At 33.5% G+C, this 24,158-nt stretch overlaps 1 protein-coding gene across 3 annotated transcripts in view; it reads left to right on the top strand.

Moving 5' to 3' along the window:
- Positions 1 to 24,158, top strand: part of PIGN (phosphatidylinositol glycan anchor biosynthesis class N) — an 88,145-nt gene that overhangs the window by 9,756 nt on the left and 54,231 nt on the right. For 2 of the 3 annotated variants that reach the window (XM_006182787.3, XM_032470749.1), the window contains exons 3-13: positions 2,014 to 2,265; positions 3,594 to 3,715; positions 4,196 to 4,294; positions 6,127 to 6,233; positions 8,660 to 8,784; positions 9,900 to 10,030; positions 10,946 to 11,062; positions 13,422 to 13,462; positions 16,464 to 16,523; positions 17,861 to 17,953; positions 18,642 to 18,697. In XM_006182787.3, the coding sequence (XP_006182849.1) occupies positions 2,045 to 2,265; positions 3,594 to 3,715; positions 4,196 to 4,294; positions 6,127 to 6,233; positions 8,660 to 8,784; positions 9,900 to 10,030; positions 10,946 to 11,062; positions 13,422 to 13,462; positions 16,464 to 16,523; positions 17,861 to 17,953; positions 18,642 to 18,697 (1,172 nt within the window). In that variant the 5' untranslated portion in view covers positions 2,014 to 2,044. The remainder of the gene's footprint in view (positions 1 to 2,013; positions 2,266 to 3,593; positions 3,716 to 4,195; positions 4,295 to 6,126; positions 6,234 to 8,659; positions 8,785 to 9,899; positions 10,031 to 10,945; positions 11,063 to 13,421; positions 13,463 to 16,463; positions 16,524 to 17,860; positions 17,954 to 18,641; positions 18,698 to 24,158) is intronic. The other variant, XM_032470750.1, reaches the window with a different exon arrangement.

Raw genomic sequence — 24,158 nt, 5'->3', positions numbered from 1 at the left:
AAATGTAGTTTGTTATACTGTGTGTATTTGAAGTGATGGCTTTTTCTGGAGGAGGGCTTGTGAGATAAACAAGAGAAAAATATATTGCAAGTGTCTAAGTTAATTTATCATTAGCAGAATTAGTATTCAACTGAAAAACTTGTTTCCATATGTAGTATATTAGGAGCCTTAAAGATGTGCATAGCCTTTGATTCAGTGATTGTACTTACAAGTATCTTATGCATATACTGTGAAGTGTCTGAAAAGTTAACATAAAATTACATATAAATTTAGATAAATCACATTGACACTTATAATAATGAAAACTTGCAAAAACCCTCAGTGCTTAACAATATGGGGGTGATCAGGAAAATTAAGATGAGATAGAAGAGAGTGTGGTAATAGTAAATGATGTGTAGGAAAAGGTGGGATGGGTTTTTTTTTTTTTAATGGGAAATGTTAATGTATAATAAAGGAAAAAATCTAAATAAAATTGTGAGCCTCTGTGAAAATGTAGAAGGGATAAAAAACTAGAAGAAACTATTAACAGATTTTTCTTTAGATAGTAGAATTATAGGTAATTTTTCTATATATCTAGACTTACCTCAGTGATACTATTTTATATTCAGATTGCCATTATTAAGATGGTGTTTGCCGTGTAGTTGAAGCACATATATATATGTAATATATATATCAGAAAAAGGAGAATACATATTCTGAGGGTGTTGCCTTAGATTACAAAATAACATCTACTCAGTAAGGGATTTTTAATAATTTGTGGAATATCTTTGATATTTAGTTGACTCTTGAGTCTCCCAGGAAAAAAGTAGCCCATAATTTAACCATTTGCTCTATTTTATTTTATTATTTTATGATATGCTTGATTTTGGCAAGATTTTTTTTACCAAGTGTTCAGTTTTTTGCCACGCTTTCCTTTCATAATGTAATTTTTAGGGCCAGAAAGAATAAGATATATCTGTAATTAAATTAACTCATCTTGGTGTTTTTCAGCTGAGGATCACTATGTGTAACTAATGCAGTTACATTACAAGAAGGACAAGTTAAAGTATTTTGTTGTTGTTTTTAATCTGGGGGGGGGATTCACCAACAAAAGCAAATTACAGATTGGCTTGAAAAGCACTCCCATGTGGACTCCCATTGATTTTGGCAGTTAATAGTATACTTTAACTATGATATTTAAATGTTTTACATTGCTTAGTTTTCATTCCCTAAGTATTTGTAAGCTCATCATATTTGTGACTGTATCATTTTGATGGTTCCTGTAGTACCCTGGCACACAATTATACGCTTGAAATGTGCATAGAACATTTTTACTGAATGAATGAATTTAACCCTCTGCTTTTTTGTATTGGTTCAGGGAACTAAGATTAAGAGTTCCCTAATGTAAATCTTTTGAAACACGGAAAATTTAACTACTTTCCCCTTCCTATAATTCTACTGTATGGACAAAATACATGTTGTCTGTTCAATTTGGTGACAGTCAAAAGAAGCTAGAACTCTCCTAAGCTGATAACCAAAAATAAAATTTTAAAAAAGCACATTTAAATAATGGTAAATTCTGAGAATATCAATGGTTGTCCCATGGGTAACCAAAGAGCACTATGAGTTTTATATATGTGTATATATATATATATATATATATATTTTTTTTTTTTTTTACAGGATTTGTCTTGACTGAACCCTGACTCATTTAAATCTTTCTTTGGTTTTTGGTTCTATGTTAGTTTTTATAAGCTTAGTATGCGCTTAAATTTATTATAGTTTATTGGTTCTAATTACTTGTTACACTTGAACTTTTTCTTTTTGCTTGAGTGTACTTTATCATATATTTTATTTCTGTATTATCTCATTATTAAATAATTCTTATTGTCACCACTATAAATGAAGGTTAAGTTGTGGATCATGTAATGCTTTAAAATATTTATTCAGTCCATATGTAGTCATCAAAATAAGTGAAAGTATATATGATTGCATTAAGGCTTACCCAAATTTAATTTTGTTCCCTCTTTTCAGTTTTCCTGAAGATTAATTAGTTACACTGGATATGCTGCTGTACATTATTTTGGGATTGCTCGTACATTTTGTGTTCTTCGCCTCCATCTTTGACATTTATTTTACATCTCCTTTGGTTCATGGAATGACCCCTCAGTTTACGCCATTGCCTCCCCCAGCAAAAAGATTAGTGCTGTTTGTTGCTGATGGCCTGCGAGCAGATAAACTTTATGAATTAGATGAAAATGGAAATCCTAGGGCACCATTTATTAGGTAAGCATCTCAACTGGTATGAAGATATCTCTGGAAAATATTATCCTTTTTTTTTTTTTTAATGTGGGGAAAAGGTAACTAGGTTTATTTATTTAGACAGAGGTACTGGGGATTATTTATCTAGACAGAGGAACTGGGGATTGAACCTAGGACCTTGCGCATGCTAAGCATGCACTCTACCACTGAGCTATACCCTCCCCTCTATCCTAATACTGTTTACCTCACGTTGGGTAGAGGAGGGATGATGAGAAAGAGAATAGGGCACGTGTACATTTGCCTTTGTCTTAGAGATCAACGGGTTTATTTCCTTCTATGAGTTATTTCTCGTCCTGTAGAAGTTGAAATCTGATGAATTGAAATGAATAACCTTAGCTGCTGGCCTAACTTGTCCTAATTTCTGAAACCTGCCTTACAACTCACTATATTATCTTTTATTTTTATAAAATAAGACTGTTAAATTTATAAGTAATGACAAGCATAAATATTATTGAATTGACAATTACAATGGTGTTTAACTAGAAAATACAGACTTCAACTCAAAATACATCTATAAAATATATAAAGCCCTTCCAAGTCTATATCACTATGTAATGTAATTTTGAATTCTGTTGGCTTTGAAAAGAAATGTTTAATTTTTTGAACTTATGGGGCTCCTGCAATCAACTGTTCTTTTTCTGACTTGTGGCAAGCCCCTCAAAAGCCCTTCCTAATGCTGTTGTGGAGAGATGAAAACTCAAGTTAAACTATAGAAAAGTCAAAAGGATTATACCATGAACATCTGTATATCCTTGATTTAGATATAACCATTTTAAACTTTTTCATATTTGCATTTTCTTTCTCGATACACAAACATACACACACATGCTTAAACTTTTATTTTTTCTTGAATAATTGGAAAGCAAGATATTATGACACTTCACTCCTAAACACTTCAGTGTGTATCTCTGAAGAACAAGGACTTTCTTTGACATGACCATAATACCATCATCACACCTAATAACATTTAAATTGACAAAATAGTATTGTGTATATCAGTTATTTCCTAGGTAACAAACCATTTCAGTATTTTGTGGCTTTAAGACAATAATAATGTATTTTTATCTTAGGACTCTGTGGAGTGGTTGGGTGGTTCTTTGTTTCACCTGGGCTCACTTATGCTGCTGAATCAAACTGATGAGAGGTCTCAGACTGGGCTCAGCTGGGATCAGAAAGATTCCTTCATTTTGGCTGACTCTTTTGATTGCATTCCTTCTGTAATAATATTTTTCCAAAGCCTAACAGAGCATTTGATCATAGTCTGTGAACTATTTGTCTGAAATATCTTTTAGGAACATCATAATGAATGAGGGCAGCTGGGGGATATCGCATACGCGTGTGCCAACTGAGTCTCGGCCAGGCCACGTAGCCCTGATAGCAGGGTTTTATGAAGATGTCAGTGCAGTTGCCAAAGGTATTGTCTATTTAGGTGATTTGGTCTAATGAAAACTTTTTTGCATAAATGCTGCCTCCTTAACACGGAATCATAACATAAAGTCAAGTCTAATTTGAGATACTTTTGACAAGTGTTTTAGCATGTCTAACTCACAGAAACACACACTGGGATTGATTCAAAAATTAAGCTTTAGTCTTTTGTCATCCTGTGCTATTGAAAGAATATGATTGGATGGATCCATGGTTTTCCTTGATGTTAACTCTCAAAAGTTCGAATGTGATTCTATATTTTAGTAAGAAGTAAATTATCTGTTGTAAACTTTTTAAAAAAGAATTGTGGTATAATACATGTAATGAAATCTTTTATTAGAGTTGCATTGTTCTGCAATTAATCTTCATTGTCATTATTTGAAGAATACTTCTTTAGAGGCTATACTAATACTTCACCATGTATTATTACTATTGTTATTGTTTACTTTCTTTTCTCAATTACTTGAAGGATGGAAGGAAAATCCTGTAGAATTTGATTCTCTTATTAATGAAACCAAGTACACATGGAGCTGGGGAAGCGCAGATATCTTGGCTATGTTTGCCAAAGGTAGGAGTCATTGATTATATTAATTCTGATGCTGAATAGGTAATAAATCAATATGGTAATTTAAAATATATTACTTACTATATTTTATTGATTTTGAAATACATGTTTTTCATATTTAACATCTCTGAAATAAGGATGGGTATTGCAATGGATAGACATGTCAGTTTGATTTTTTCCTTAGTTGTACTTGAAATGTTGTACATTATACAGTTTTTCGTACCTTGGATTTGATGACATGGTATATGGCTCTAATATCTAACAGCTTTTTTAATCTTGGACAAGTTAGATAACTTCTCTGAATTTCAGTTTTCTTTTTTGTAAAATGTGGTAATAATAATAATTTCTATCTCATAGGTTTGTTTTGGGGGATTAAATAAGATAATTCATGTGAAGCATTTTGCAAAATGCTTCTTATGATGCTAACTCCTCATTATGATGATGGTGTTGATATCTGTTTCTTTTTACTTTGATAGGTTACCGTTAAGTTAGTAGATGTTCGTGTAAAGATTTAAATGTTAAAATTCATATTTATAACTCCTATTTTCATGTATTCAAGATCATGCCATTTGGATTTGTTGTATTTGTAGTATTTGTTTCTGTGCATGAATCTGCAGGCGTTAGAACATCTCTTGATTAGAAAATCCATTTACATTATTTTAAAAAATCATTTGGAGTCCATTTGAATTTTATGTCATTAAATGCTTTGTAAGTGGGAGCATTAGGGTCATTTCACTTAATGAAAAGATGTTGTAACATTACGCTTAGCCATGGGTGTAATTGTAATAATTGAAATTGTTGAAGATTATTATATGTCATGAAAGCAAAATAAATATTCAGAATTTTCTGTACAATATTCATAGAACATTATTATGTAGGGCAGGTCGGAAAACTCATACTGCTTACCGTTTATATGCTCCCTTCTTTGGAAAGCAGTTAAGCTTTTGGGGGGACTGGTGGTGGTGAGACTGTATTTAGTTGCTAAGACTTACCAAACTTACCTTCCTACTTCTGGCTATAATTGGTAGGACAGGACCAATGCCTGAATTGGAGACAATGCAATAGGAATGTTCCATTTCTTATGGTAACCTACAGACCCACTCAGATTTTTGCTTACAATCTGAGAATCAGAATGGCTGAACAGTGGAATAATGTCATTATAGCTGAGCTGATGTTATAAGATATTGTCCTTATTTTGTTATATCTCTTCCTTATGACCTGTAAGAGCCCATCTAACTCAGAAATTGACTAAAATGATTAGATTCATAATAAAAATTTTACATATATATAAGATTAATATATATGTTGACCCTTTCAAACTATTTGGCAATAAGCAATATTTTTTCCTTTATATTGAAAAAAATGCACATATTTTATGACTAAAATAATTGAAATATTTGAATTTTCTTCTTAGTTAGAGAATTGTGCAAAACAAATGATGTCATCTGTTTTAGATTGTACCATACTAAGATGCACAAATTCTTTGAATAGTTTAACCCTTACAGAGAGACAAACTTTGGTGTTTACTTTTGTGCTATTGTTTATTAATTAGCACTGTGACTTTCTCAGGTTAATTAACTCACTTGTAGTGTATTTGTAAAATTAGAATATGTTATTGTGAGAACAAGAAGCAATTGCATATGTTAAAGTACAAACCTTGGTCCATGGCACAGAAAACAAATGTTAATTATTCCTCCCATCTTTCTCTTCCTCATCATAATTCAAAATGCTTTATGACAAATTCTGGTTGCTCACAGAAATATTTAAGTGATTATTTTATATTTTGTGACAGTTTAAAAGATCATTAAATTTTTTCTCTCAAATTTCCTTCTCAGGTGCTAGTGGAAACCATGTTTATACATATAGTTATGATGCTGAAAGTGAGGATTTTGGTGCCCAGGATGTAGCAAAACTGGACACTTGGGTTTTTGATAATATGAAGGTACGTGCTATTGAGTGGCTTATCTACAGCACACATATTTGTATGTACTGTAACTAGAAATTGATTTGTTTGTAAATATGTCTTAATTTTTTCTATTTGTATGAACTTTGAAAGTTCTTTATTATAGCATGCTATTTTTAAAAGACTGGATTCTAAGAAATTACATATTCTACAATAACCAATTAATAGAATTAAAAATTTTTTAAGTTAACCCTTTAAATTCTGTGTTTCGAGAGTCAAATGAACTCTTGACTGGATTCAGGAAACCTGCATTTCATTCCTAGTTTGCTAAATCATCCTAGGTGAACCTTCTTGATCTTTCGTTGACCACAGAACCAATCTCTTACAAGTAGTAGGACCATGTGATTTGCATGAAAGTCTTTTGAAAAATGCTGTTCAAAGCTAATGCATTTATTATAACATAAAGTAGATGTTTAAAACAATTTGTACCTTAAAGAAAAATTAAATAAGCAAAAACAAATTAATAAGTTAATCATAATAAAATGCTTGAATTTCTTTTAGAAATAGAGTTTTTTTGGACTATTTGATAGTGAAAATCATCACAGTTTCACCAGGAATCCAGTAGAATTTGTATTTTCAAACGTTGTGAGATTTTCATCTCAGCTGTGGATATTGTCTCTCTCCTTTCTATCCATTGTTTCTCATCTCCAAATTAAAACTCACAATTCATCTCTTGTAAGAAGCATTCATTGATTGACACTTAATGATTCTTTTTACCAGTAGTGTCTTTTGAACTGACGTTATGGACTTCTCCATTATATAGTCATTTTTGTTAGTTTGTAAACAGTCAGCATGTGTCTGCATTTTCCTTTGTATTTACTTAGCAGGAATTAAGTGCTCAATATATTCTTTGATAGACCGTAGGGCTTTTTTTATCAGTATCTTTCTCCTTGAAATTTTCTTTTTTCATTTGTCAAATGGGAAAACCTTCAAGTTAAATAGAATCTCTTTAAAAAATAATTAGCAATTACTTTGCTATCATTTCTCAATATAATCGACTTAATGCTAGCATCTGCTTAAAGGCCCTTGGCTTCTAATTTCACATACATAGCTAAAAATGCTCCAAAATCATGGATTTGATTTCTTGTGGGTTGGCAGCAATCGGTAGTGGCTGGCCTGATTTTATGCCTTTTTTCCTTTCTTTATTTCAACACTACTAATGTTGGTGAATGATACTGACTAGAAAAAAAGATTTTCCTGCAACTTCATTAAATATGCTAGAGATATGTACATTAATCAAGTAATAACAAAAATACGAAGTCATCAACAATGGTAAGTGGTGTAAAGGAAATACAGGAACTAAGAATGTATCTTCAGAAGATTCTGATCTAAACTAGCAGTTCAAGGAAGGCTTTCCTGAGAGCTTTGAGATAATCTCTGGAGGAGTATAGGAGACTAAGAAATGGATGGATCTGGATTGCATGTGGAGAAGAGTGTTTCAGGCCAACAGCATTATGTAAACTTGGGCCCAAAGGAAGAGCCAGCATAAGGGATTTGGGGAACTGAAAGAAGGGGCGTTTAGCATGGCAGGAACACTGACTAGAGCAAGGTCTGAGATCGGGTTTGAGGGGGGTCAGGGTTCTTACCTGGACTTTGTATCCTAGCCAAAGACTCATGCTTAATTCTAGCCAAACAGTTTATGAATATATGCCAAATTCTACTCACTTTTTAAAAATTGTGGTAAAATATACATAAGCATCTCCTGTATTAAGTCTTCCATGACTTCTCTTTGCTTTACCCCACTGGTGGCTTATTTAAAAGTACTCTCCCCGGGTACCTGTTTACATGTTCATGTGTATGTAAGTACAGAATGAATCCCTTTCTTAGAGGGCTCTATGAATCCAGTTTGTCATTATGAAATTAATCATTTTGGAACCATATTTCATTAAGTGGACATTTTTTCTATCATACAATGTGAAGAACAGCCTTTAGTCTCAGGACAAAGGAAATAGGAGGCCATCTGCAATGTTCCAGGAGAGATACTGTGATTGGACTAGGGTGGTCACACATGGGACAATGAGAAGTACATGAAAACATTTTAAAACAATAAAGCATTCTTAAACTGTTGCCTCTAGCACTGCTTTTATTTTTGGCTCTTGTCAGAATAGTTCTTCAGTCTGCTGTATTTTATTCAATGTTATGAGAGCTTCATGAAGTCAAGATCCCCTTTCTAAAACCTTTTTTTATTTGGCCTAATTATAACATGGAAAATAACTCCCTCTCTATCTGAACATAGATATCTGGACTGACAAGTACTTGTGTTGGTAGGTCATGGGACAAATGTAAACAAAATAAGAGAATTTAATTTTATAGTGATATATCAATTTAATTAAATGTTTTCATCAGAATTACTTTTTAAATAAAATAAATGAACTAAAATGTTTTAACTGGTTTGTTACATGTAGGAATTCTTTCATGCTGCCAGAAACAACCAATCTTTGTTTTCTAAACTAAATGAAGAAAAAATAGTTTTTTTCTTACATTTATTAGGAATAGATACAAATGGACATGCTCACCGACCATCATCGAGGTAATTTTAATACTGTGTTTAATTTCATGGTTTTAGGGAAACGCCTGTTCTGTTTGAACTTTTTAAATGTTATAATGTTTTCTTTGTAATTATCACAATAGAACTTATATTTTAAATAACTCCAAAGTAGGATAAATTCTCATTTATATGAGATGTAGTATGATACACTGGCTAACATCACATGTGCTGTGACTAGACTGCACATTAATGTAAGTAAAATATATCCTGTACATGTATTCCATATTCTTCATTTATCAAGGCAGAGATAAAAAAAACTTACATTTTAGAGTATTTTAGTAAATTTTGAAATAAGAAAACATTATGTGGTGTTAATATTTATATCAAAAAGATATGATTACCTATTCCTTATTCCATTTAACCAGAATTGTATCTAGAGTATAAAGCTTTGTATACTGTATTTCATTAGCATTCCTTATGTAAAACAGCAAATATATTTCTCACTGTCGCAGACTGTAAGAAAGAGGAAGAATTCATATTACACTTTTATTCTTCACTTTGAATTTGATTTATGTTACTCTAACTAACTATAAAGCCTATTGGCTAGCTGCTGGTAATGAATACCTCACGCTTCCCTTCTTTAATGCAATGCACTGTTTCAAGTGCAAGAACTTACACCAAACCATCCTTGTTCAACTGTATGGAAAGTTTAAATATAGTTTGTTCAAAACATTATAGTATATTGTAATGTTTTATATCACAAACACTCTAAGGGATGCAAATATTCTATACTTGAAACAGTGATGTGTGTTAATGTGGCAAGAACAATATCGTTTACATTATGAGAGGCATGAGCCTGAAAGTCATCATTATTGCATTTGAGACTTAAGAGGCATTCATTAAAATTTATTTGCTAATCAGTATCTTTTTAAAAACCATTTCTGAAAATTATTTCAGATTTTTTTACTTCTTTAAAAGGAGAAAAAATTATTTTTAACAATCTAAAGAGCTGTGATTTAAACATTAAAGATGAGATCTAAAAGTACTTCATGAGTTACTGACTTTGAATGTCGTAAGTGCTTGTTGAGTAAATTTGATTTTTCCAAATCAATGTAATTAATGTAACTTAATTTGCTCTTCTGTTTCTTTTTTAACAGGGAATATATGGACAACATTAAAATAGTTGATGAAGGAGTGAAAGAAATTACATCCATGCTTAAGGATTTTTATGGAAATGATGGGAAAACAGCCTTTATCTTTACCTCTGACCATGGAATGACAGACTGGGGTTAGTCTGTCTCTAAGTGATTAATGCTTAATGATTAAAGTAGCATTAAGTCTAGCTTGCAGATATCTTACAATGTTGGGAGAGGATTAGATGTCTTAATATATGCAGAGTGTCTAGCGCATAATAGTATGCTTAAGATGTTAGTGTGAAAAAGACTGACCATATATAATCCTTCTTCTAACTATAAAAGGAATACATTCTCATTTAAAATGAGAAATTAAAGTATGGAGGAGAAAACAAAAATACTTATTATTTATCTACCTAGAATTAGCTGTATGTGATGGCAAAGGGGGTGAGTTTAAGGTGGTATTACCAAGGGACCTAGGACTACTGCACATCGGCCCTAGGAGAGCCTGTCCTGCCCGTGAGATTCCCAAGGCAAATGCACTGTGTGCACAGAGAGCAAAACAAGGCAAAGCTGAAGTTTGGGTCCCCAAATCACAATATAGAATTCTGATGAGCTGGGTCCACTTTATAAAGGGTTTTTGGCCATACCAGCCAGAGTGGCCTGGAAGACAAGCACTTAGAGACTTTGCCATCCTCTCCAGAGGTGACCTTGCCTTGACTGCTTGCCTCAAACTTGGGTGGTTACTCCCCAAAGGAGCTTTCCCTGTTCTTTCGCCTTTGGTGCTACACTGGTGGCAGCTTCTCCAAGTTTTATTGTTATTATTCTTTCAACCATAGTCGCTCAACGGATGTTCTGCCGTTTGTTTTTGCCTGGTTGTTGTTGATGCTCAGACTTGCTTTGGGAATATTTTAAAACTAATTATTATATAGAGAGGCAAACATTTGGGAGTGTGGTGGCTAGAATTAGCTATATATGGATCAACTCTTCAAAACTAAGTTTTAAAAAATATTTAGGCATAAGCTAGTTCTTATATACTTGTCTTACTGCTCTTTGTATCTTTCTTGTAGGTTTCCATGGGGCTGGTCATCCTTCAGAGACTTGTACTCCTTTTGTGACTTGGGGAGCTGGAATCAAGTATCCCCAAAAAGTGTCAGCTCAGAAATTTGATGATACATATTTGGAAGGTATAAACATTTATCTTTATTATTTGTATAAAGGTGACATTTTAAAATAAAACCAAAGTTTAACTTTAAAAAATTACTTTTCAAGTTATAGTTTTCATTTTGATATTTGTGCCATTACTATTTCTATGTATTACTTTTATATAGTTCATATTGTTTGTTTTTAATATTCAGCTTAAGATAGACAGTGTTAGTTATTTTCCTTGGAAGTTCAGGTATAAATTTTACTATTCTTTTTTCCACAAGCCTTATTATTCTAGGACTTAGATTAAACCTTGACTCAACTCTTACGTGCAAAGACTGTCAATCAGGTAAATCACACATGTGTCACAATTGATATTTCAAAACTGGACAGATTTTGCTCTGTCTCTAGCACTTTTGAAGGCTCTCTCTGTCACCCAATCCTCCCTTGCTTCTTAATTCATGATGGAAAGGAATTCCTTTTTTTTTTTTGGAGCTCTGGTTATTTTGTAAGGTAAGATATTATTTACAGTTCCAAAATTTTAACTAGTTGAACAAAATTAATTCCTCTTAGATGCCTTTCTTTGGAGTAGTTGCGTCAGACTCATCCAAAGCACTTGTTAAAAATGCCAATTAAAAGGGAATTACAGATTTCTAGACCTTGTCACTAGATATTTTGATTCCATGAGTCTGGCCTAGAAATGTTCTTTTTGAAACCTTCTCCAGGGATTTGGACTCACAGCTGTGTTAAGGTATTTCTACCGTAGAAGACTTTTGGGTTTGTATAATAGAATTCTCTTGCACTTTCTTATTTTTGAATTTATTTTTTTATTGAGATATAATTCTAATACCATAAAATTCATGTTTTAGAAGTGTATAATTGGATGTTTTTTTAGTATATTCACAAGATTGTACAATCACCTCTACTGTCTAATTACCAGACATGTCATCGCCCTCCCAGAGAACTCTCACCCACTGGCATTGCTCCTTATTCCTCTCTCTCCCACTCCCCTGGCAACCTTTGATGTACTTTCTGTCTCTATGGGTTTGCCTGTTCAGGACATTTCATGTCAATGGAATCATTCACTGTCTAGTGTTTTGTGTCAGCTTCTTCCTTTTGGCATAATGTTTTCAAGGTTCATCTATGTTGTAGATGTATCAGTGATTTACTTTTTTTTTATAAATAAGCTGAATAATAAATTGTATATATATATGCCATATTTTATTCAATCATCTTATGGACATTTGTCTTGTTTCCACATTTTGGCTATTATGATAATGATGCAGTGAACATTTGTGTAGAAGATTTTGTGTGGACATGTGTTTTCATTTCTCTTGGACAGATACCTAGACGTGGAATAAACAGGTCACATATTCCTCTATGTTTAATATTTTGCAAACTGCCAAACTACTTTCCAAAGCAGCTGAACCATTTTGTATTCCTATGCTCTGTGTTAAATGGATTAGACTGGGTCTAAATAGAAGCCAGGTTAAATAGTATGCTTATACTTAGGAGACAGAAGTTTATTTTGGCATTTGATTTCTCAGTGAATCAACATTTTAGAACCATACGACTTGAAGAATCACTACAGAAAGAATGACTTTTTCCTCCTGTGAATATTAAGTATCATAAGTTATAAAGAAAGGAAATGTACATGTTTTTTCTTATCAGGGGATTATTGTGAATTCTTAGTAGCTGACTAGTAGAATCAGGATTATATTTTAAACTTTTATCACCTTATTAAATAAGGAAATTTCATCATAAAATATCTTAGAACACTTTTTGATAATACATCTTAAAGTCAAAGAGTCTTAAAATCAAGACAGTTTCAGAATCATTTGTTCTGATTACTTTATTGAAATTTCTGAATTTATGGAAAGATAGAGGAATGAGGCATTTTAATAGTAACTCTCTGCACTATTTTCTTATGTGGGATTAGCATGGTAGGAGTATACAGTTTCAAGTATTTTGCAAGCAGCTGCCATCACAGAAAAAAGAAGAGCTTGGATTGACTAATGGACTATCAGTTGCCTTGATAATTCCTTGGAACAAGATTGTGACTAGTTGTAGTCACTCTGACAGTTGTTACCACTGTGCCTTTTACTTCTGTCTTTCCTTCCTTAGCCTTTTAATGTTGTGAAATAATTATCTCCAAATGAGCATTTTGAAAATTTGATAAATCATCACAGAAAAATCAAGTATTTACTTTTCAGTTATTCTTTTTAAGTTCTAGTTTTAAAAATTAACAGCTCTGCCTTTTTGAGCATCCTTTTTGTTCATACTTGGCTTAAAATTTCCGGTACTTTTTTTTCCACTAAGCATCGACCACTTGTAACAATAAAATTATTTATTCTTTTTAAATTCTTATCATCAGCTTTTGTGTCTAATTGTGTATTTCAGAATGGAAATTGGAAAACTGGAAGAGGCAAGATGTCAATCAGGTATTCATTAAATTTAATCATGTTCAAATTTAATATTATCTCCTATAAGAAGTTTAGACAAAGGAGGGAGGATATAGCTCAGTGGTCAAGTGCATGCCTAGCAGGCATGAGGTTCTGGGTTCAATCCTCAGCACCATTAAAAATAAATAAATAAACCTAAGTACCTCCCTCCCCACAAAAGAAGAAGTTTAGACAAAAAAAAAAAAAAAAAAAAGAAAAAAAAGTGTATTAATAGTAATGATGTTAAAGGGTTTTTCTAAAACATTTCAGTTACCAAGGGAAATCCTTTTAGTGCTCATATTTTAACCCCAAGTAATCTTTCTTTCGGCAAAATGAAAAAAGCAGCCTCAAGTAAGACTGAAAGAAGACTCCCTCCAAGTAATACTGGCTAATTAGAGAATTATTATACAAATTGAAACTTGCATGCCTGTTAAATTGTTGTGATTTCTTGTCATGGTTGCCCTGCTTAGTTACTTTAAGCACAGTTCTAGTAAAATCCCATTTATGCATTTCTTTCCTGTTAAATGTCAGTTACCGTTTCTTTTTTATTGACACATGTTTTGTCTTTAATTCTACCCAGAATTTTTACAAATGCAATGGAGAGAAAGTGACAAGAGTGTATAGATTACTCAGCCAGAAACCTTACATTATAAGAAAATACATGGCTGACCTAATCAAGTTAGACCCTTAACATTATCTGTAAATATAAAGCACAGAATTTTCATTGTTGAAGATATGCTGCGTATACAGCCATCGTCACTATTTGTGGAAGGCATGGCATCATTGGTATGTGGCCTCCAGAATGGCAGGAGTATCTTACCTTCTCCAGGTTACCTCACGAGCTGACATTCCCTGCTGTGGTGAATAAACCAAGGTCTAGGACCTCATTTTCAGGCCTGTGACTACAGAAGCCTGTTCTTCCTCAACATCTTAAAAATGGTCTCTTCTCTCAGGGTGGATGCTTATTACCCAGGCAAATGAAAATGTATAGAATCAGATAGCAGTCTATTAATTTGCAATAAAAATCGCTGTCAAAAGGATAGGAACGACTTGAAGTCCATAAAACAAGAACATGTTTTACTTACAGCCAGACTGGGTCATAAGCAAAAACTGACTATAGACTCAGCTATTGCTCTCTGAACACTCCTACATTAGATAAGAATTTCTTTATTCATTCCTTCTGCCAACAGTGTTATGTGTCTGCAATATGTTTAAACATTGTGCAACATTGGCATTAAAACGTTGGAACATTAACACATTAACATTAAACATTGTGTAAGGGATAAAATGATGAGTAAACACAGAAACAATGCAGACACAGTCCCTGCCTTGGGAAGCTTATAGTTTAGGGGTAAGATAAATTTTATCATAGGGGTATGATAAATACAAGTAAATGTAAAATTTAAGCTGTGATAAGGCCCTGCGAAGCCATAAGAGCATAGAGTGGGTGTATCTGGTAGACTGTGTGGTCAGCAAAGGCTTCCTGAGAAGTTGAGGACTGAGAGCTTTCCAGGCAGAGGAGCAACACGTGCACAGAGCTCTGGCAGAGGGCACATGGCATTACAGAAGATCTTGAAGAAAGCAGGGTACAGAGCAACAGAGACTGTGGTGTGATGTGAGGCTGAAGGTAAACACTAGACCACACAGGGCCTCATGGGCCCTATGGACTGAATCCTAAAGCTTGGGGAAGCCCTTGAAGTGTTTGAAGCCTGGAGAGTAACATGATCTGATTTTTTGTGAAAGACCTCCTCTGGCTGCAGCATGGAGGGCAGATCAGAGCGGGCCAACAGTGGATTCTACGGGAAGGAGAGAAGGCAATTGGGAGCCCATTAGAGTTTTCAGTTTTCTATTGGGTGGTACTTAGTAAAGAGATTCAGATAGTAAAAGGTGAAAAGAATTGAGGGCCTGGAACCAAAGTCCAACTTTAAATGAGAACTAAGGAAGGTTATCTGCAAAGGAGCCACAGCGAGATTGGAGACACTCAGTTGGAGACACTAGTGTTTCAGGGGCCCAGAAGTGGGTGGTCTGCACAGTGCTGCTGAGAACTCAGGTAATTAGCCATCACAACAGCACTTGTAGCCACCAGCTAGTGCAGGATTGTTATGTCCCAGGTACTTTATACATTGTGTCTCGTTTGATTCTGCTGTAACTCTGTTAAAGGAGAAACTTTTATTTCTTTTTTTAAACTCATAAGGAAACCGAACATAACCTGCCCAAGGTCTCAGAGATCATAAGCAAGTATTTGAAACTGGGCATTCTGAGATCCAAGCACTTTACTGCCTGAAAAGTTACAAAGACTAATATAAAAACAATCAATTAGATTTAGAGAAATGGAGGTGATTAGCTCTCTAGGGGGAACAGTGTACAGGATGACAAAGAGTTAGAGCGGCCTAAGGAGCGATGGGGAGGTGAGGCGACAGAGACAGAAAGCATGGACAACTCTTCTGGAAATTGGACTTTAACATGGCTATTCAAACAGTATTTGAGGTGTTTTATCTAAAGAGCCTCTTGTGTGGTTTATATCTTTTCTGGACTTCCCTGGCTGGCAAACCAACCTCCTTCTGATACATACTTTATTTATTTATTTTATATATATTTTTTATATATATATTTATTTTATATATATATTTCTCCAGTTAAAGTCTACTGTTGCTATTTTGCTGTCTACTTAAGGCATCCTTTCCATTAATGCTAAAAAATACTGTTACATAAAGTGGTCAAGTTTTTAGCTTCTAGAATAAGTTAGCTTTTTGTTGACACTAGTATGTTTTATATTTGGGGCTCTTAGTGGTTTCTTTTGAAATTTAATTTTTCATAAATTCATGTGCCTCTAGCAAATGACATTTTTAGAGATCAGTATCTCGTGTGTATTAAATAAAATTTGAAGGTAATGGATTATAATGAACATCATGGTTATCTTTCAAAATATAGTTGCATTAAATTATTTAATTTCCTTGTTGATATCTGGAGACTTCTTAGAATTGAACTTTTTGGTTTGTAGGCTGACATTGCACCATTAATGGCTTGTCTCATTGGAGTTCCCTTTCCTCTTAATTCAGTGGTAAGGAATAAAATTTTCTTATCGATTCTCAGAAAAAAAAAATTATTGTTCAGTAAAATTTACTTTTTATGTGTCTCTAAATAATCTTTGATTACATTGAAGACTGTATTTTCCTTTATGTTTCTTTCTGAACGTGTAACACCTCATAATTATGTATGTATTATAATGTACAATCTGGAACACAAGCCTAATAAGTTTTCTTTAAAGTCTTTTATTTTCTTAAATGTATATAGATTTTTATCTTTGGATGTTAGTTTTAAGTGATAAAAAGGAGTAAGTAATTTTTTTATTTTAAGCAGCAGAAACTGAATCCATTTAAAGGAAATTTATTCAAAAGATTTTGGTGGTTTGCTAAATCAAAGGGATGCTGAAAACCCAGGCTGGGAAATGAACAGGAGCCAAGGGTGCTATGGAAACTCAGGAGGAAGAATCTCACCATTGTCCCATGGCAGGGCCGGTCTGCTCAGGGCACCGACAGGAGGGGGCGGCAGCATTACACCTGTTGGACTCTCTGCACCCTGACTCTCAGGAGTCAGATTCCAGTGCTTATTACCGTTGGAGTGGTCCAGCCTGGGCTACTTGTCTGCCCTTCAGTAAGGGAAGTCAGGGCCCCGTTAGAGACCCACTGTGCTACACTAATGGGGAGATTTCTCAGCATAGGATAGAAATGCTGTTAAGAATGGGAACTGGGTGCTGAACAGCTAGAGAACAAAAAATATCCATTGCCACCAGCCTTTCTTACTAGCTCTTCAAATCAAACTTAAAAAAAAAAAAACTACTGTCCTGACTATACTTCAATTTTAAAAAAAGGAAATAAATAGGAAAAAAATAATGTCATCAACCTCAGAACTCTGAGTAATATGACCCCTGTAGTCTTAAGTATGTGTGTATGTGTGTATAAACTGAAACAAAAGTTTCACAAAACAGTGCTTACTCTTACTAGGCATTTGTACTCCCATTTTGCTTATTATATCCTTTTTTTTTTTTCTTCTAATTTTAAACATGCTGGCTGTGGCCCACCTTAGTACCTTTTTGTGTGTGCAACAGCTTTTAGTTCATTGCCTACCATACAGTAATCTTTCAACAAATGTCAGGTTTTGTTGAATTTAATTCATCTCTTTTGCTTTATTTACTTTATTATATCTGCTTCATGAGGAAAATAATAGAACATCTATTTCAGTTATGGTTTTTAAAAAGATTTTTTGTTTAATTATTCTCGGAATTTATTCGTCCATTATGTCTTTTCTCTATTGCTTCCTTTGTAAGTCTGTTTTGTTGTATAAGGATAGCCCGAGCTTTGTTGGTACTAATATTAACCCGGTGTTTATTATTTACAGGGAATCCTTCCTGTGGATATATTAAACAGCACTGATCTCTTCAAGGCAGAGAGCATGTTTACCAATGCAGTACAGATTCTTGAACAGTTTAAGGTAAAACGAAACCGCACACAAAAATGGACACTGCTAGTTTTTAAATTGACTATATTAAGTGAAAATATTTGATTTTGTGTTTTAAAAAGTGATTTTCTATAATTTATTATCTTTAAATTTTGTGTATTTGAATAGTGTAAAAAAGTTTCACATCAGGTTCCATGAATCAGTCTGAGGGGGGAGAATTACCTTTGAGGAGAGTCCCTAGTTGTTAGCCTACCACATATGCTTATAAAACCTCAAACAAGTCTTTATCAGTGGAGTTTGCCCCGTAGAAGTAGTATCAGAGGTTGCAATATTTCTTGTCATTCTATATACATTATGATATGTGTTAAGAACTTAAAGAAGTGACCGTTTAACTGAAACTTTCTGTTATTCTTGATAGTGTTAATGCAGCTTGACTTATTTTGTTTCTTAAGAGTTAAAAAAGTATAGTTTAATTACATTCGAGTATGTCATTTTGCAGGCTTGGTGTGCTTAATAATCAACTTATTATGATGGTACGATAATGTTAAATTTTTCTTTAAATATTTATGAAATAATATAGTAGTAACACAATATCCCGTTTATTTTCAAAGTAGTTAACTATCTCAGAAGAACCATTTTCATGGATGTTTATATTTCAAAATGAAATTAGTTAATTTTTTTCTCATTTATAATATAAAATATTTTCATACTTGGTTCCCAGGTGAAAATGACTCAGAAAAAAGAAGCCACTTTACCATTTTTATTTACACCATTTAAGTAAGTTTCTTATTTTTTTAAATTAATTTGTAGGAGTTTGTATTTAATTAATTTGAATACTTGACCCGATAGATTAGTTACTTAGGAACTTTTTCTTTATTGTATACTTTAGAGCAATCTCCCAAATGAAAGCCTCTTCTATTATTTTATAAATAATGAACCAGATGCTGCATACCTTTGAATGGCTGGTCGAGGAAATACAGGGAAGCAGAGATACAGGAAACATTTAGGATAGGAAATGTTTAGGACTTGACAGGAAAGGTGTAGGGATTCTTGGCTCGGTTGATTGGGAAGATGTTCATGCCACTGTGGCTTATAGAAGAATGAAGGGCTGCTATACGAGGCAAGGATGAATGTTACTGAGTTCAACTTACATTTGAAGATACCAGTTAATTAGTTAGGAAGAGAGACTTGGATCTCAAGATGGAGATGAGAGTTGGTTATGAAGATTTTAGAGCCATCGGCATAAAGATGGTAGTAGAAACTGTTACACATTTAGGAGGCTCCAGGGAAAATGTGGAAAGTGGCAGGAAATGGCTAGTGATACAGTTCTGGGAAACACTGGCAACTCCTTGGGCAAAGAAGAGAGCAGATTTTGGTGGGCAGCAGATTTTGTCGTTCCAAATCCTGGAAAGATGTATTTTCCTTGAACTGGAATGTGTAAATTTGAGTCACAAACCTAGCTCTGCACCACTGACGTAGGTGGCTTTACTCAATCTCCTTGGACTTCATTTGCAATTAGCAGGGATTCACATTTAATTAGGGAGGATTTTGCTCTTGACCAAAATAAGTAGAAGTTGTTTGAAATCTGGTTGGTAGGGATGTGAGTGAATGACTTCACTGGAATTATTTTTGCCAACTTATGTAGCAGTTGTGTGGTATTCATAAACTGGAAACTGTTGCCCTCTGAGTCATGTGATTGTATGCTTGTCTGTGTTTGTGTCTGTGTGTGTGTGTGTGTGTGTGTGTGTATAGGAGAGCAAAAACAAAGCAAAATTAGGATTTTGCAAGTTATGATCATATGAAATTAATTATATATGTCAAAGGTAGAATTTATCTTTGAGGAGTGTCCCTAATATATATATAAAGACTAGAAGGCAAGTCTTTATCAATTGGAATTTGCACCATATTATATCATTTAGATATCATATGCATCTGTTTGTTTATAATGTAGTGGTATAATCAAACTGCAACAAAATAAATAAATAAATGAACAAGAAATATATTATCAGTTCTTCGTTTGAAGGAAATACACAGGACATTGAAAGTAACTGAGGGTTACTTTAGTTCAGCTACTTTAGAAAGAATGATCATGGAAACACTCTTCTGCAGGGGGTTTGTGTGCATACTGCCCACCTTTGTCCACTTGGCCTAGGGGCTGACCATGAACTTCTGCTTTCATGTTCAACATCTGCCCGCAGAACCACTGCTAGCTCTGTGTCACCTGGGGGCCCAACAGAATGATTGATTCCCACCCACTGGCTCACCCACCCTACCTCAGACTGGCTGAAAATCACCATTTGCCGAAAGCCTGCAGTATGACCAAAAAAGCCTAAGATAAAACCAAGATTGACTGATGAGGAAATAGATCATTGAAGGAACAGAAAAGAGCTTAAAAATACTAAAATCCTCAGAAATGTCTGAGAATATTGTACCCATAAAACAAAAAGCAGCACAAACTTTACAAAATGAGAAAGAGTACAGGATGCATTTTTTTAAAATGGGAAATGCAACTAAAAATTTACAGAATGATAAATTGTACAGAAATGATCCAAATGGGAGGTAAATCCCCCACATTAGGATAGGAAGTCAACCTCAAATGAAATGGAGAGAATTTTAAGTAATATATGGATTTAGCAAGAAGCTGGAGGTAACACTGGAAGGCATACATTTCTTCATCCCCCGTGTATCGGACACTTCAGGGAAAAGGAGACATTTCAAACTGTACAAGAAGGCGTACTTCAAATATGAAGCAACCTAAGATGTGACATGATTTTGAACAATTGTTGGGCATATAAGAAAGGAAATTTACTTGAATATTAGCATGTAGATCAAGGCTTCAATGAAATAGATGAGAAAATTTAATTGTTGCTTAAAACGTTGCTACTCAATGAACAGTATTTAAGGATAATCATAATAATGTAAACATCGGTTTTCAGCTTTTAGAGTCAAACGTTAGACAAAGCAAGGAGGACTTAATAATGATTATAGAATAGAATGCAAATGTTACCAACCTTGACAATGTATAAGGCTACAGGTTGGGAGGCAGAGGGGGAAAGAAATATAAATGGAATATTAGTGGTGCTGTTGTCCTCATAAAATAGGATGTGGAGATTCCAGCTACAGTGGAGAGAGTGAAATAGAGGTTTAGGTGTTAGATTAATAGTGACCAACATAGCCAACAGAGGAGGTGAAAATAGTAATAAACCATGCTGAGGTAGGAGACAGCAGGAGCAGGCTCAGCGGGGAGCCAACAGCAGGTGCCTCAGGTCATCAAGTCAAGAAATAGTAATAAAAGCATATTATTAAGAAAAATGAAGGCAACTACCAGAATAACAAAAATCAGACACATGTAAAAGTTTTTATCTCTGGGTCGGGGAACTGGGCTGAGAAGGGTAGGGCGGAGATGTATTGGTTGTCATTATGCCCTCTGTACTGTTTTGGTTTTTAAAAAAATTATATGTATAAATTGCTTTGATAAAACATATGTTAAAAAAGAAATGAAAAATAGGTATCTTAATCGTTGGCATGGATCATAAAATCATAAAAGTTATGGGCACAGATAAAAAAAATGTATCCTTCGCTATAAATTTTAGAGTTATCCCGTTGAGTTATATAAAAAAATTCTTTGGTTATTACACTATATTTAGGAAGCAATTTGGGGAGAATTGAGATTTTTACAGTACTGAACATCATTATCCAACATTTATTTATATCTTCTGTTACGTCCCTAAGCAAAATTTTATCATTTCCCCCCACAATATGTGTTTCTCATTATTTTATTCCTGGATATTTTATGTCTATTATGAGTAGTATCCTGCTTTTCCTATGACGTATGTTCAGTGTACCAGGAAGCACAGTTGTCATTTATCATCCGAGTACAATGGACTCTTTTTTTTTTTCTAATCCAGTGAGTGAGTTCCATTTCTGCATCATCTCTTTCCTTCCAGTTACCTTTATATATACACTTAATATCAGCATTGTCCACTTAGAAACTGTATCAAGTAATTATTGGCACATAAACATCATAAAAATGGAAGAATACTGTCGTCACACATCCTTTTTGCAAAACAGCTCAGATTCTTGTTACAAGGAATTGTTCAATGAAGTCCTTCTCTCTTGAATAAATACTATTTCCTTTTTCTTCTTAGAAATATATTCACTAATCAATTAAGTCTCAGAAAATTTATCTAAGATATTGACAGCTGAAAATTCAGTCTTGAGATTTTACTTGTATACATGATCAATTTCACCAGCATCACTAGATTTTAGTTTAATGGTATCTCTTAACCATTCTTCCATTGTCTTAGTCTTTTCTAGCATGAATAATTGATGAATAATATAATAGTTCCTAAGGTGATGAAATAGCAAATGTATCAAGACAAAGGAAAAACAAGATTACTAAGATCTTATCTTAGACTAGTAAAAGGGTCCAGTAGATTCATATGGTAACTGAATTTTCTATTTTATCCTATTCTTTAAAAAAAGTAAATTTTATCTTTGATATTTTAGAGCCCTCTAAGAAAGAATATAAATCATGAAATATTCATTATGACGAATAGAATTGCTCAAAAAACCCTCAAAGCTAAAATTCAGTTTGCTGGACCTTGATGCTATGCTAAGGAATGACCAGCAGGTGGCGCTACACGACTGGAAGAGGCATAAAAGCTTGGCTACGTGTGAAAGTACCTTCTAGGAGGAAAAACACTTTGAATTTGAAAACTATGTACTATAGAGGCCACAGTAAGATAAGAAAAACATTCAAAGAAAAAATTTACATTAAATGAAAAAAGAATAAGTCTCTTAAGAGATACTTTGCAAACAAATGAATAGGAAGGAGCTATTATACCTTGCCAATAGAAGCCAAAACATCTGTTATATTTTATTTAAAAATCATTATATAAATTAAGGGAACTTAAATAAACTTTAACAAAATGTTTTAATGTATTTTCTACTAAAGTGATAAAAGATACTTTGGTTCTCTTTAATATATTTATTTCTTTTAGTCTGATATGGAGTAAAGTTCCTTCCTTAGCCCAAATTTCAATATTGGTTTTAATGTGAATCTTTCTACCACTTCACCTATCTGATTTATTGTTTACTAAAAATGCAATCTTCTGCTTCAAACCTGAAATTCTTCTTTTAAAAAAAAGAACTTTCATACATCACACACCTACATAGGAAAATGTTCATTTACTCTATTATGACATGAAAGATGATATATGATTCTACATCATTGGTCAGTCTAAAGAAATACAAATTATTCTAGAAATAATTTTTTATCTTGCTTTTTTTGTCTTTGTCTTAATATATTTTTTTCTTTAAATAGACATTCTGAAAAGGCATGGAGTAGCTACCATTAGGTATCTCTAAAATGTCATGTGTAAATATAAGTGAAATAACTTTGTAATAAAAATCTGAGTGAAGAAGATACAATACTTCAAATGGCAGCATTTTAAGGCGATTTCACCCTCCAAACACTAGCTCACCCTGAATAATTGATTATGAAATTCTTGATAATCCTAAAACATGATTTAGGTTAGTCTACAATGTTCAAATAACTGGAAAACAGACGGCACAATAGCAATCACTACAAAGAAGTGTACACAATTAGTATTTATTTCTCTTTGCTTTTTAGTTAAGATAACAGATTCTTTTAAAATTTGATATTTTCAATATGAAAGATTGAGTCAATGAAGGAAAGTTTTTCATACAAATTACTCTGTAGAAAGGTTGTGTTGCCACTATCATCAAATATTCTGCCAAATTCTGTCTCTCCTCCCTCTCTGAGATGCCAATTACATATATACATACTCCTGTTCACAATGACATGTTTGGTTGGCTTTTTTAATGTCTTTTCTGGCTGCTTTTCAAGGTTCAAGGAAAATATTTTCCACTGACCTATCTTCTGGCACATCAGATCTCTCTTCTGCTTTGTGTAGTTTACTTCTTTTGAGTTCTTAATCTCAGATATTGCCCTTTTTTTTTTTTCTCAATTCTAGGATTTCCATTTCCGTTTACTTAAAAAGTAGATCCCAGTTATTTGCCGAAATTTGTCTTATTCTTTGTTATTGAATATATTAACCTCAAGTACTTTAAAGTCTATACCTGATACCATCAATAACCATATTGCTTGTGAGTTTATTTCTGTTGTCCTTTTCAGTTGGTCCCGCTGCTGAGTCTGGTAGTTTTGAAATGACTGCATATCATTACAGATGCCCAGATTCTCAGCCTTCTCCCT

This window comes from Camelus ferus, chromosome 30 (assembly GCF_009834535.1).
Source record: "Camelus ferus isolate YT-003-E chromosome 30, BCGSAC_Cfer_1.0, whole genome shotgun sequence".
NCBI classification, from domain to species: domain Eukaryota; kingdom Metazoa; phylum Chordata; class Mammalia; order Artiodactyla; family Camelidae; genus Camelus; species Camelus ferus.
This window is presented reverse-complemented; position numbering and strand designations above follow the sequence as displayed.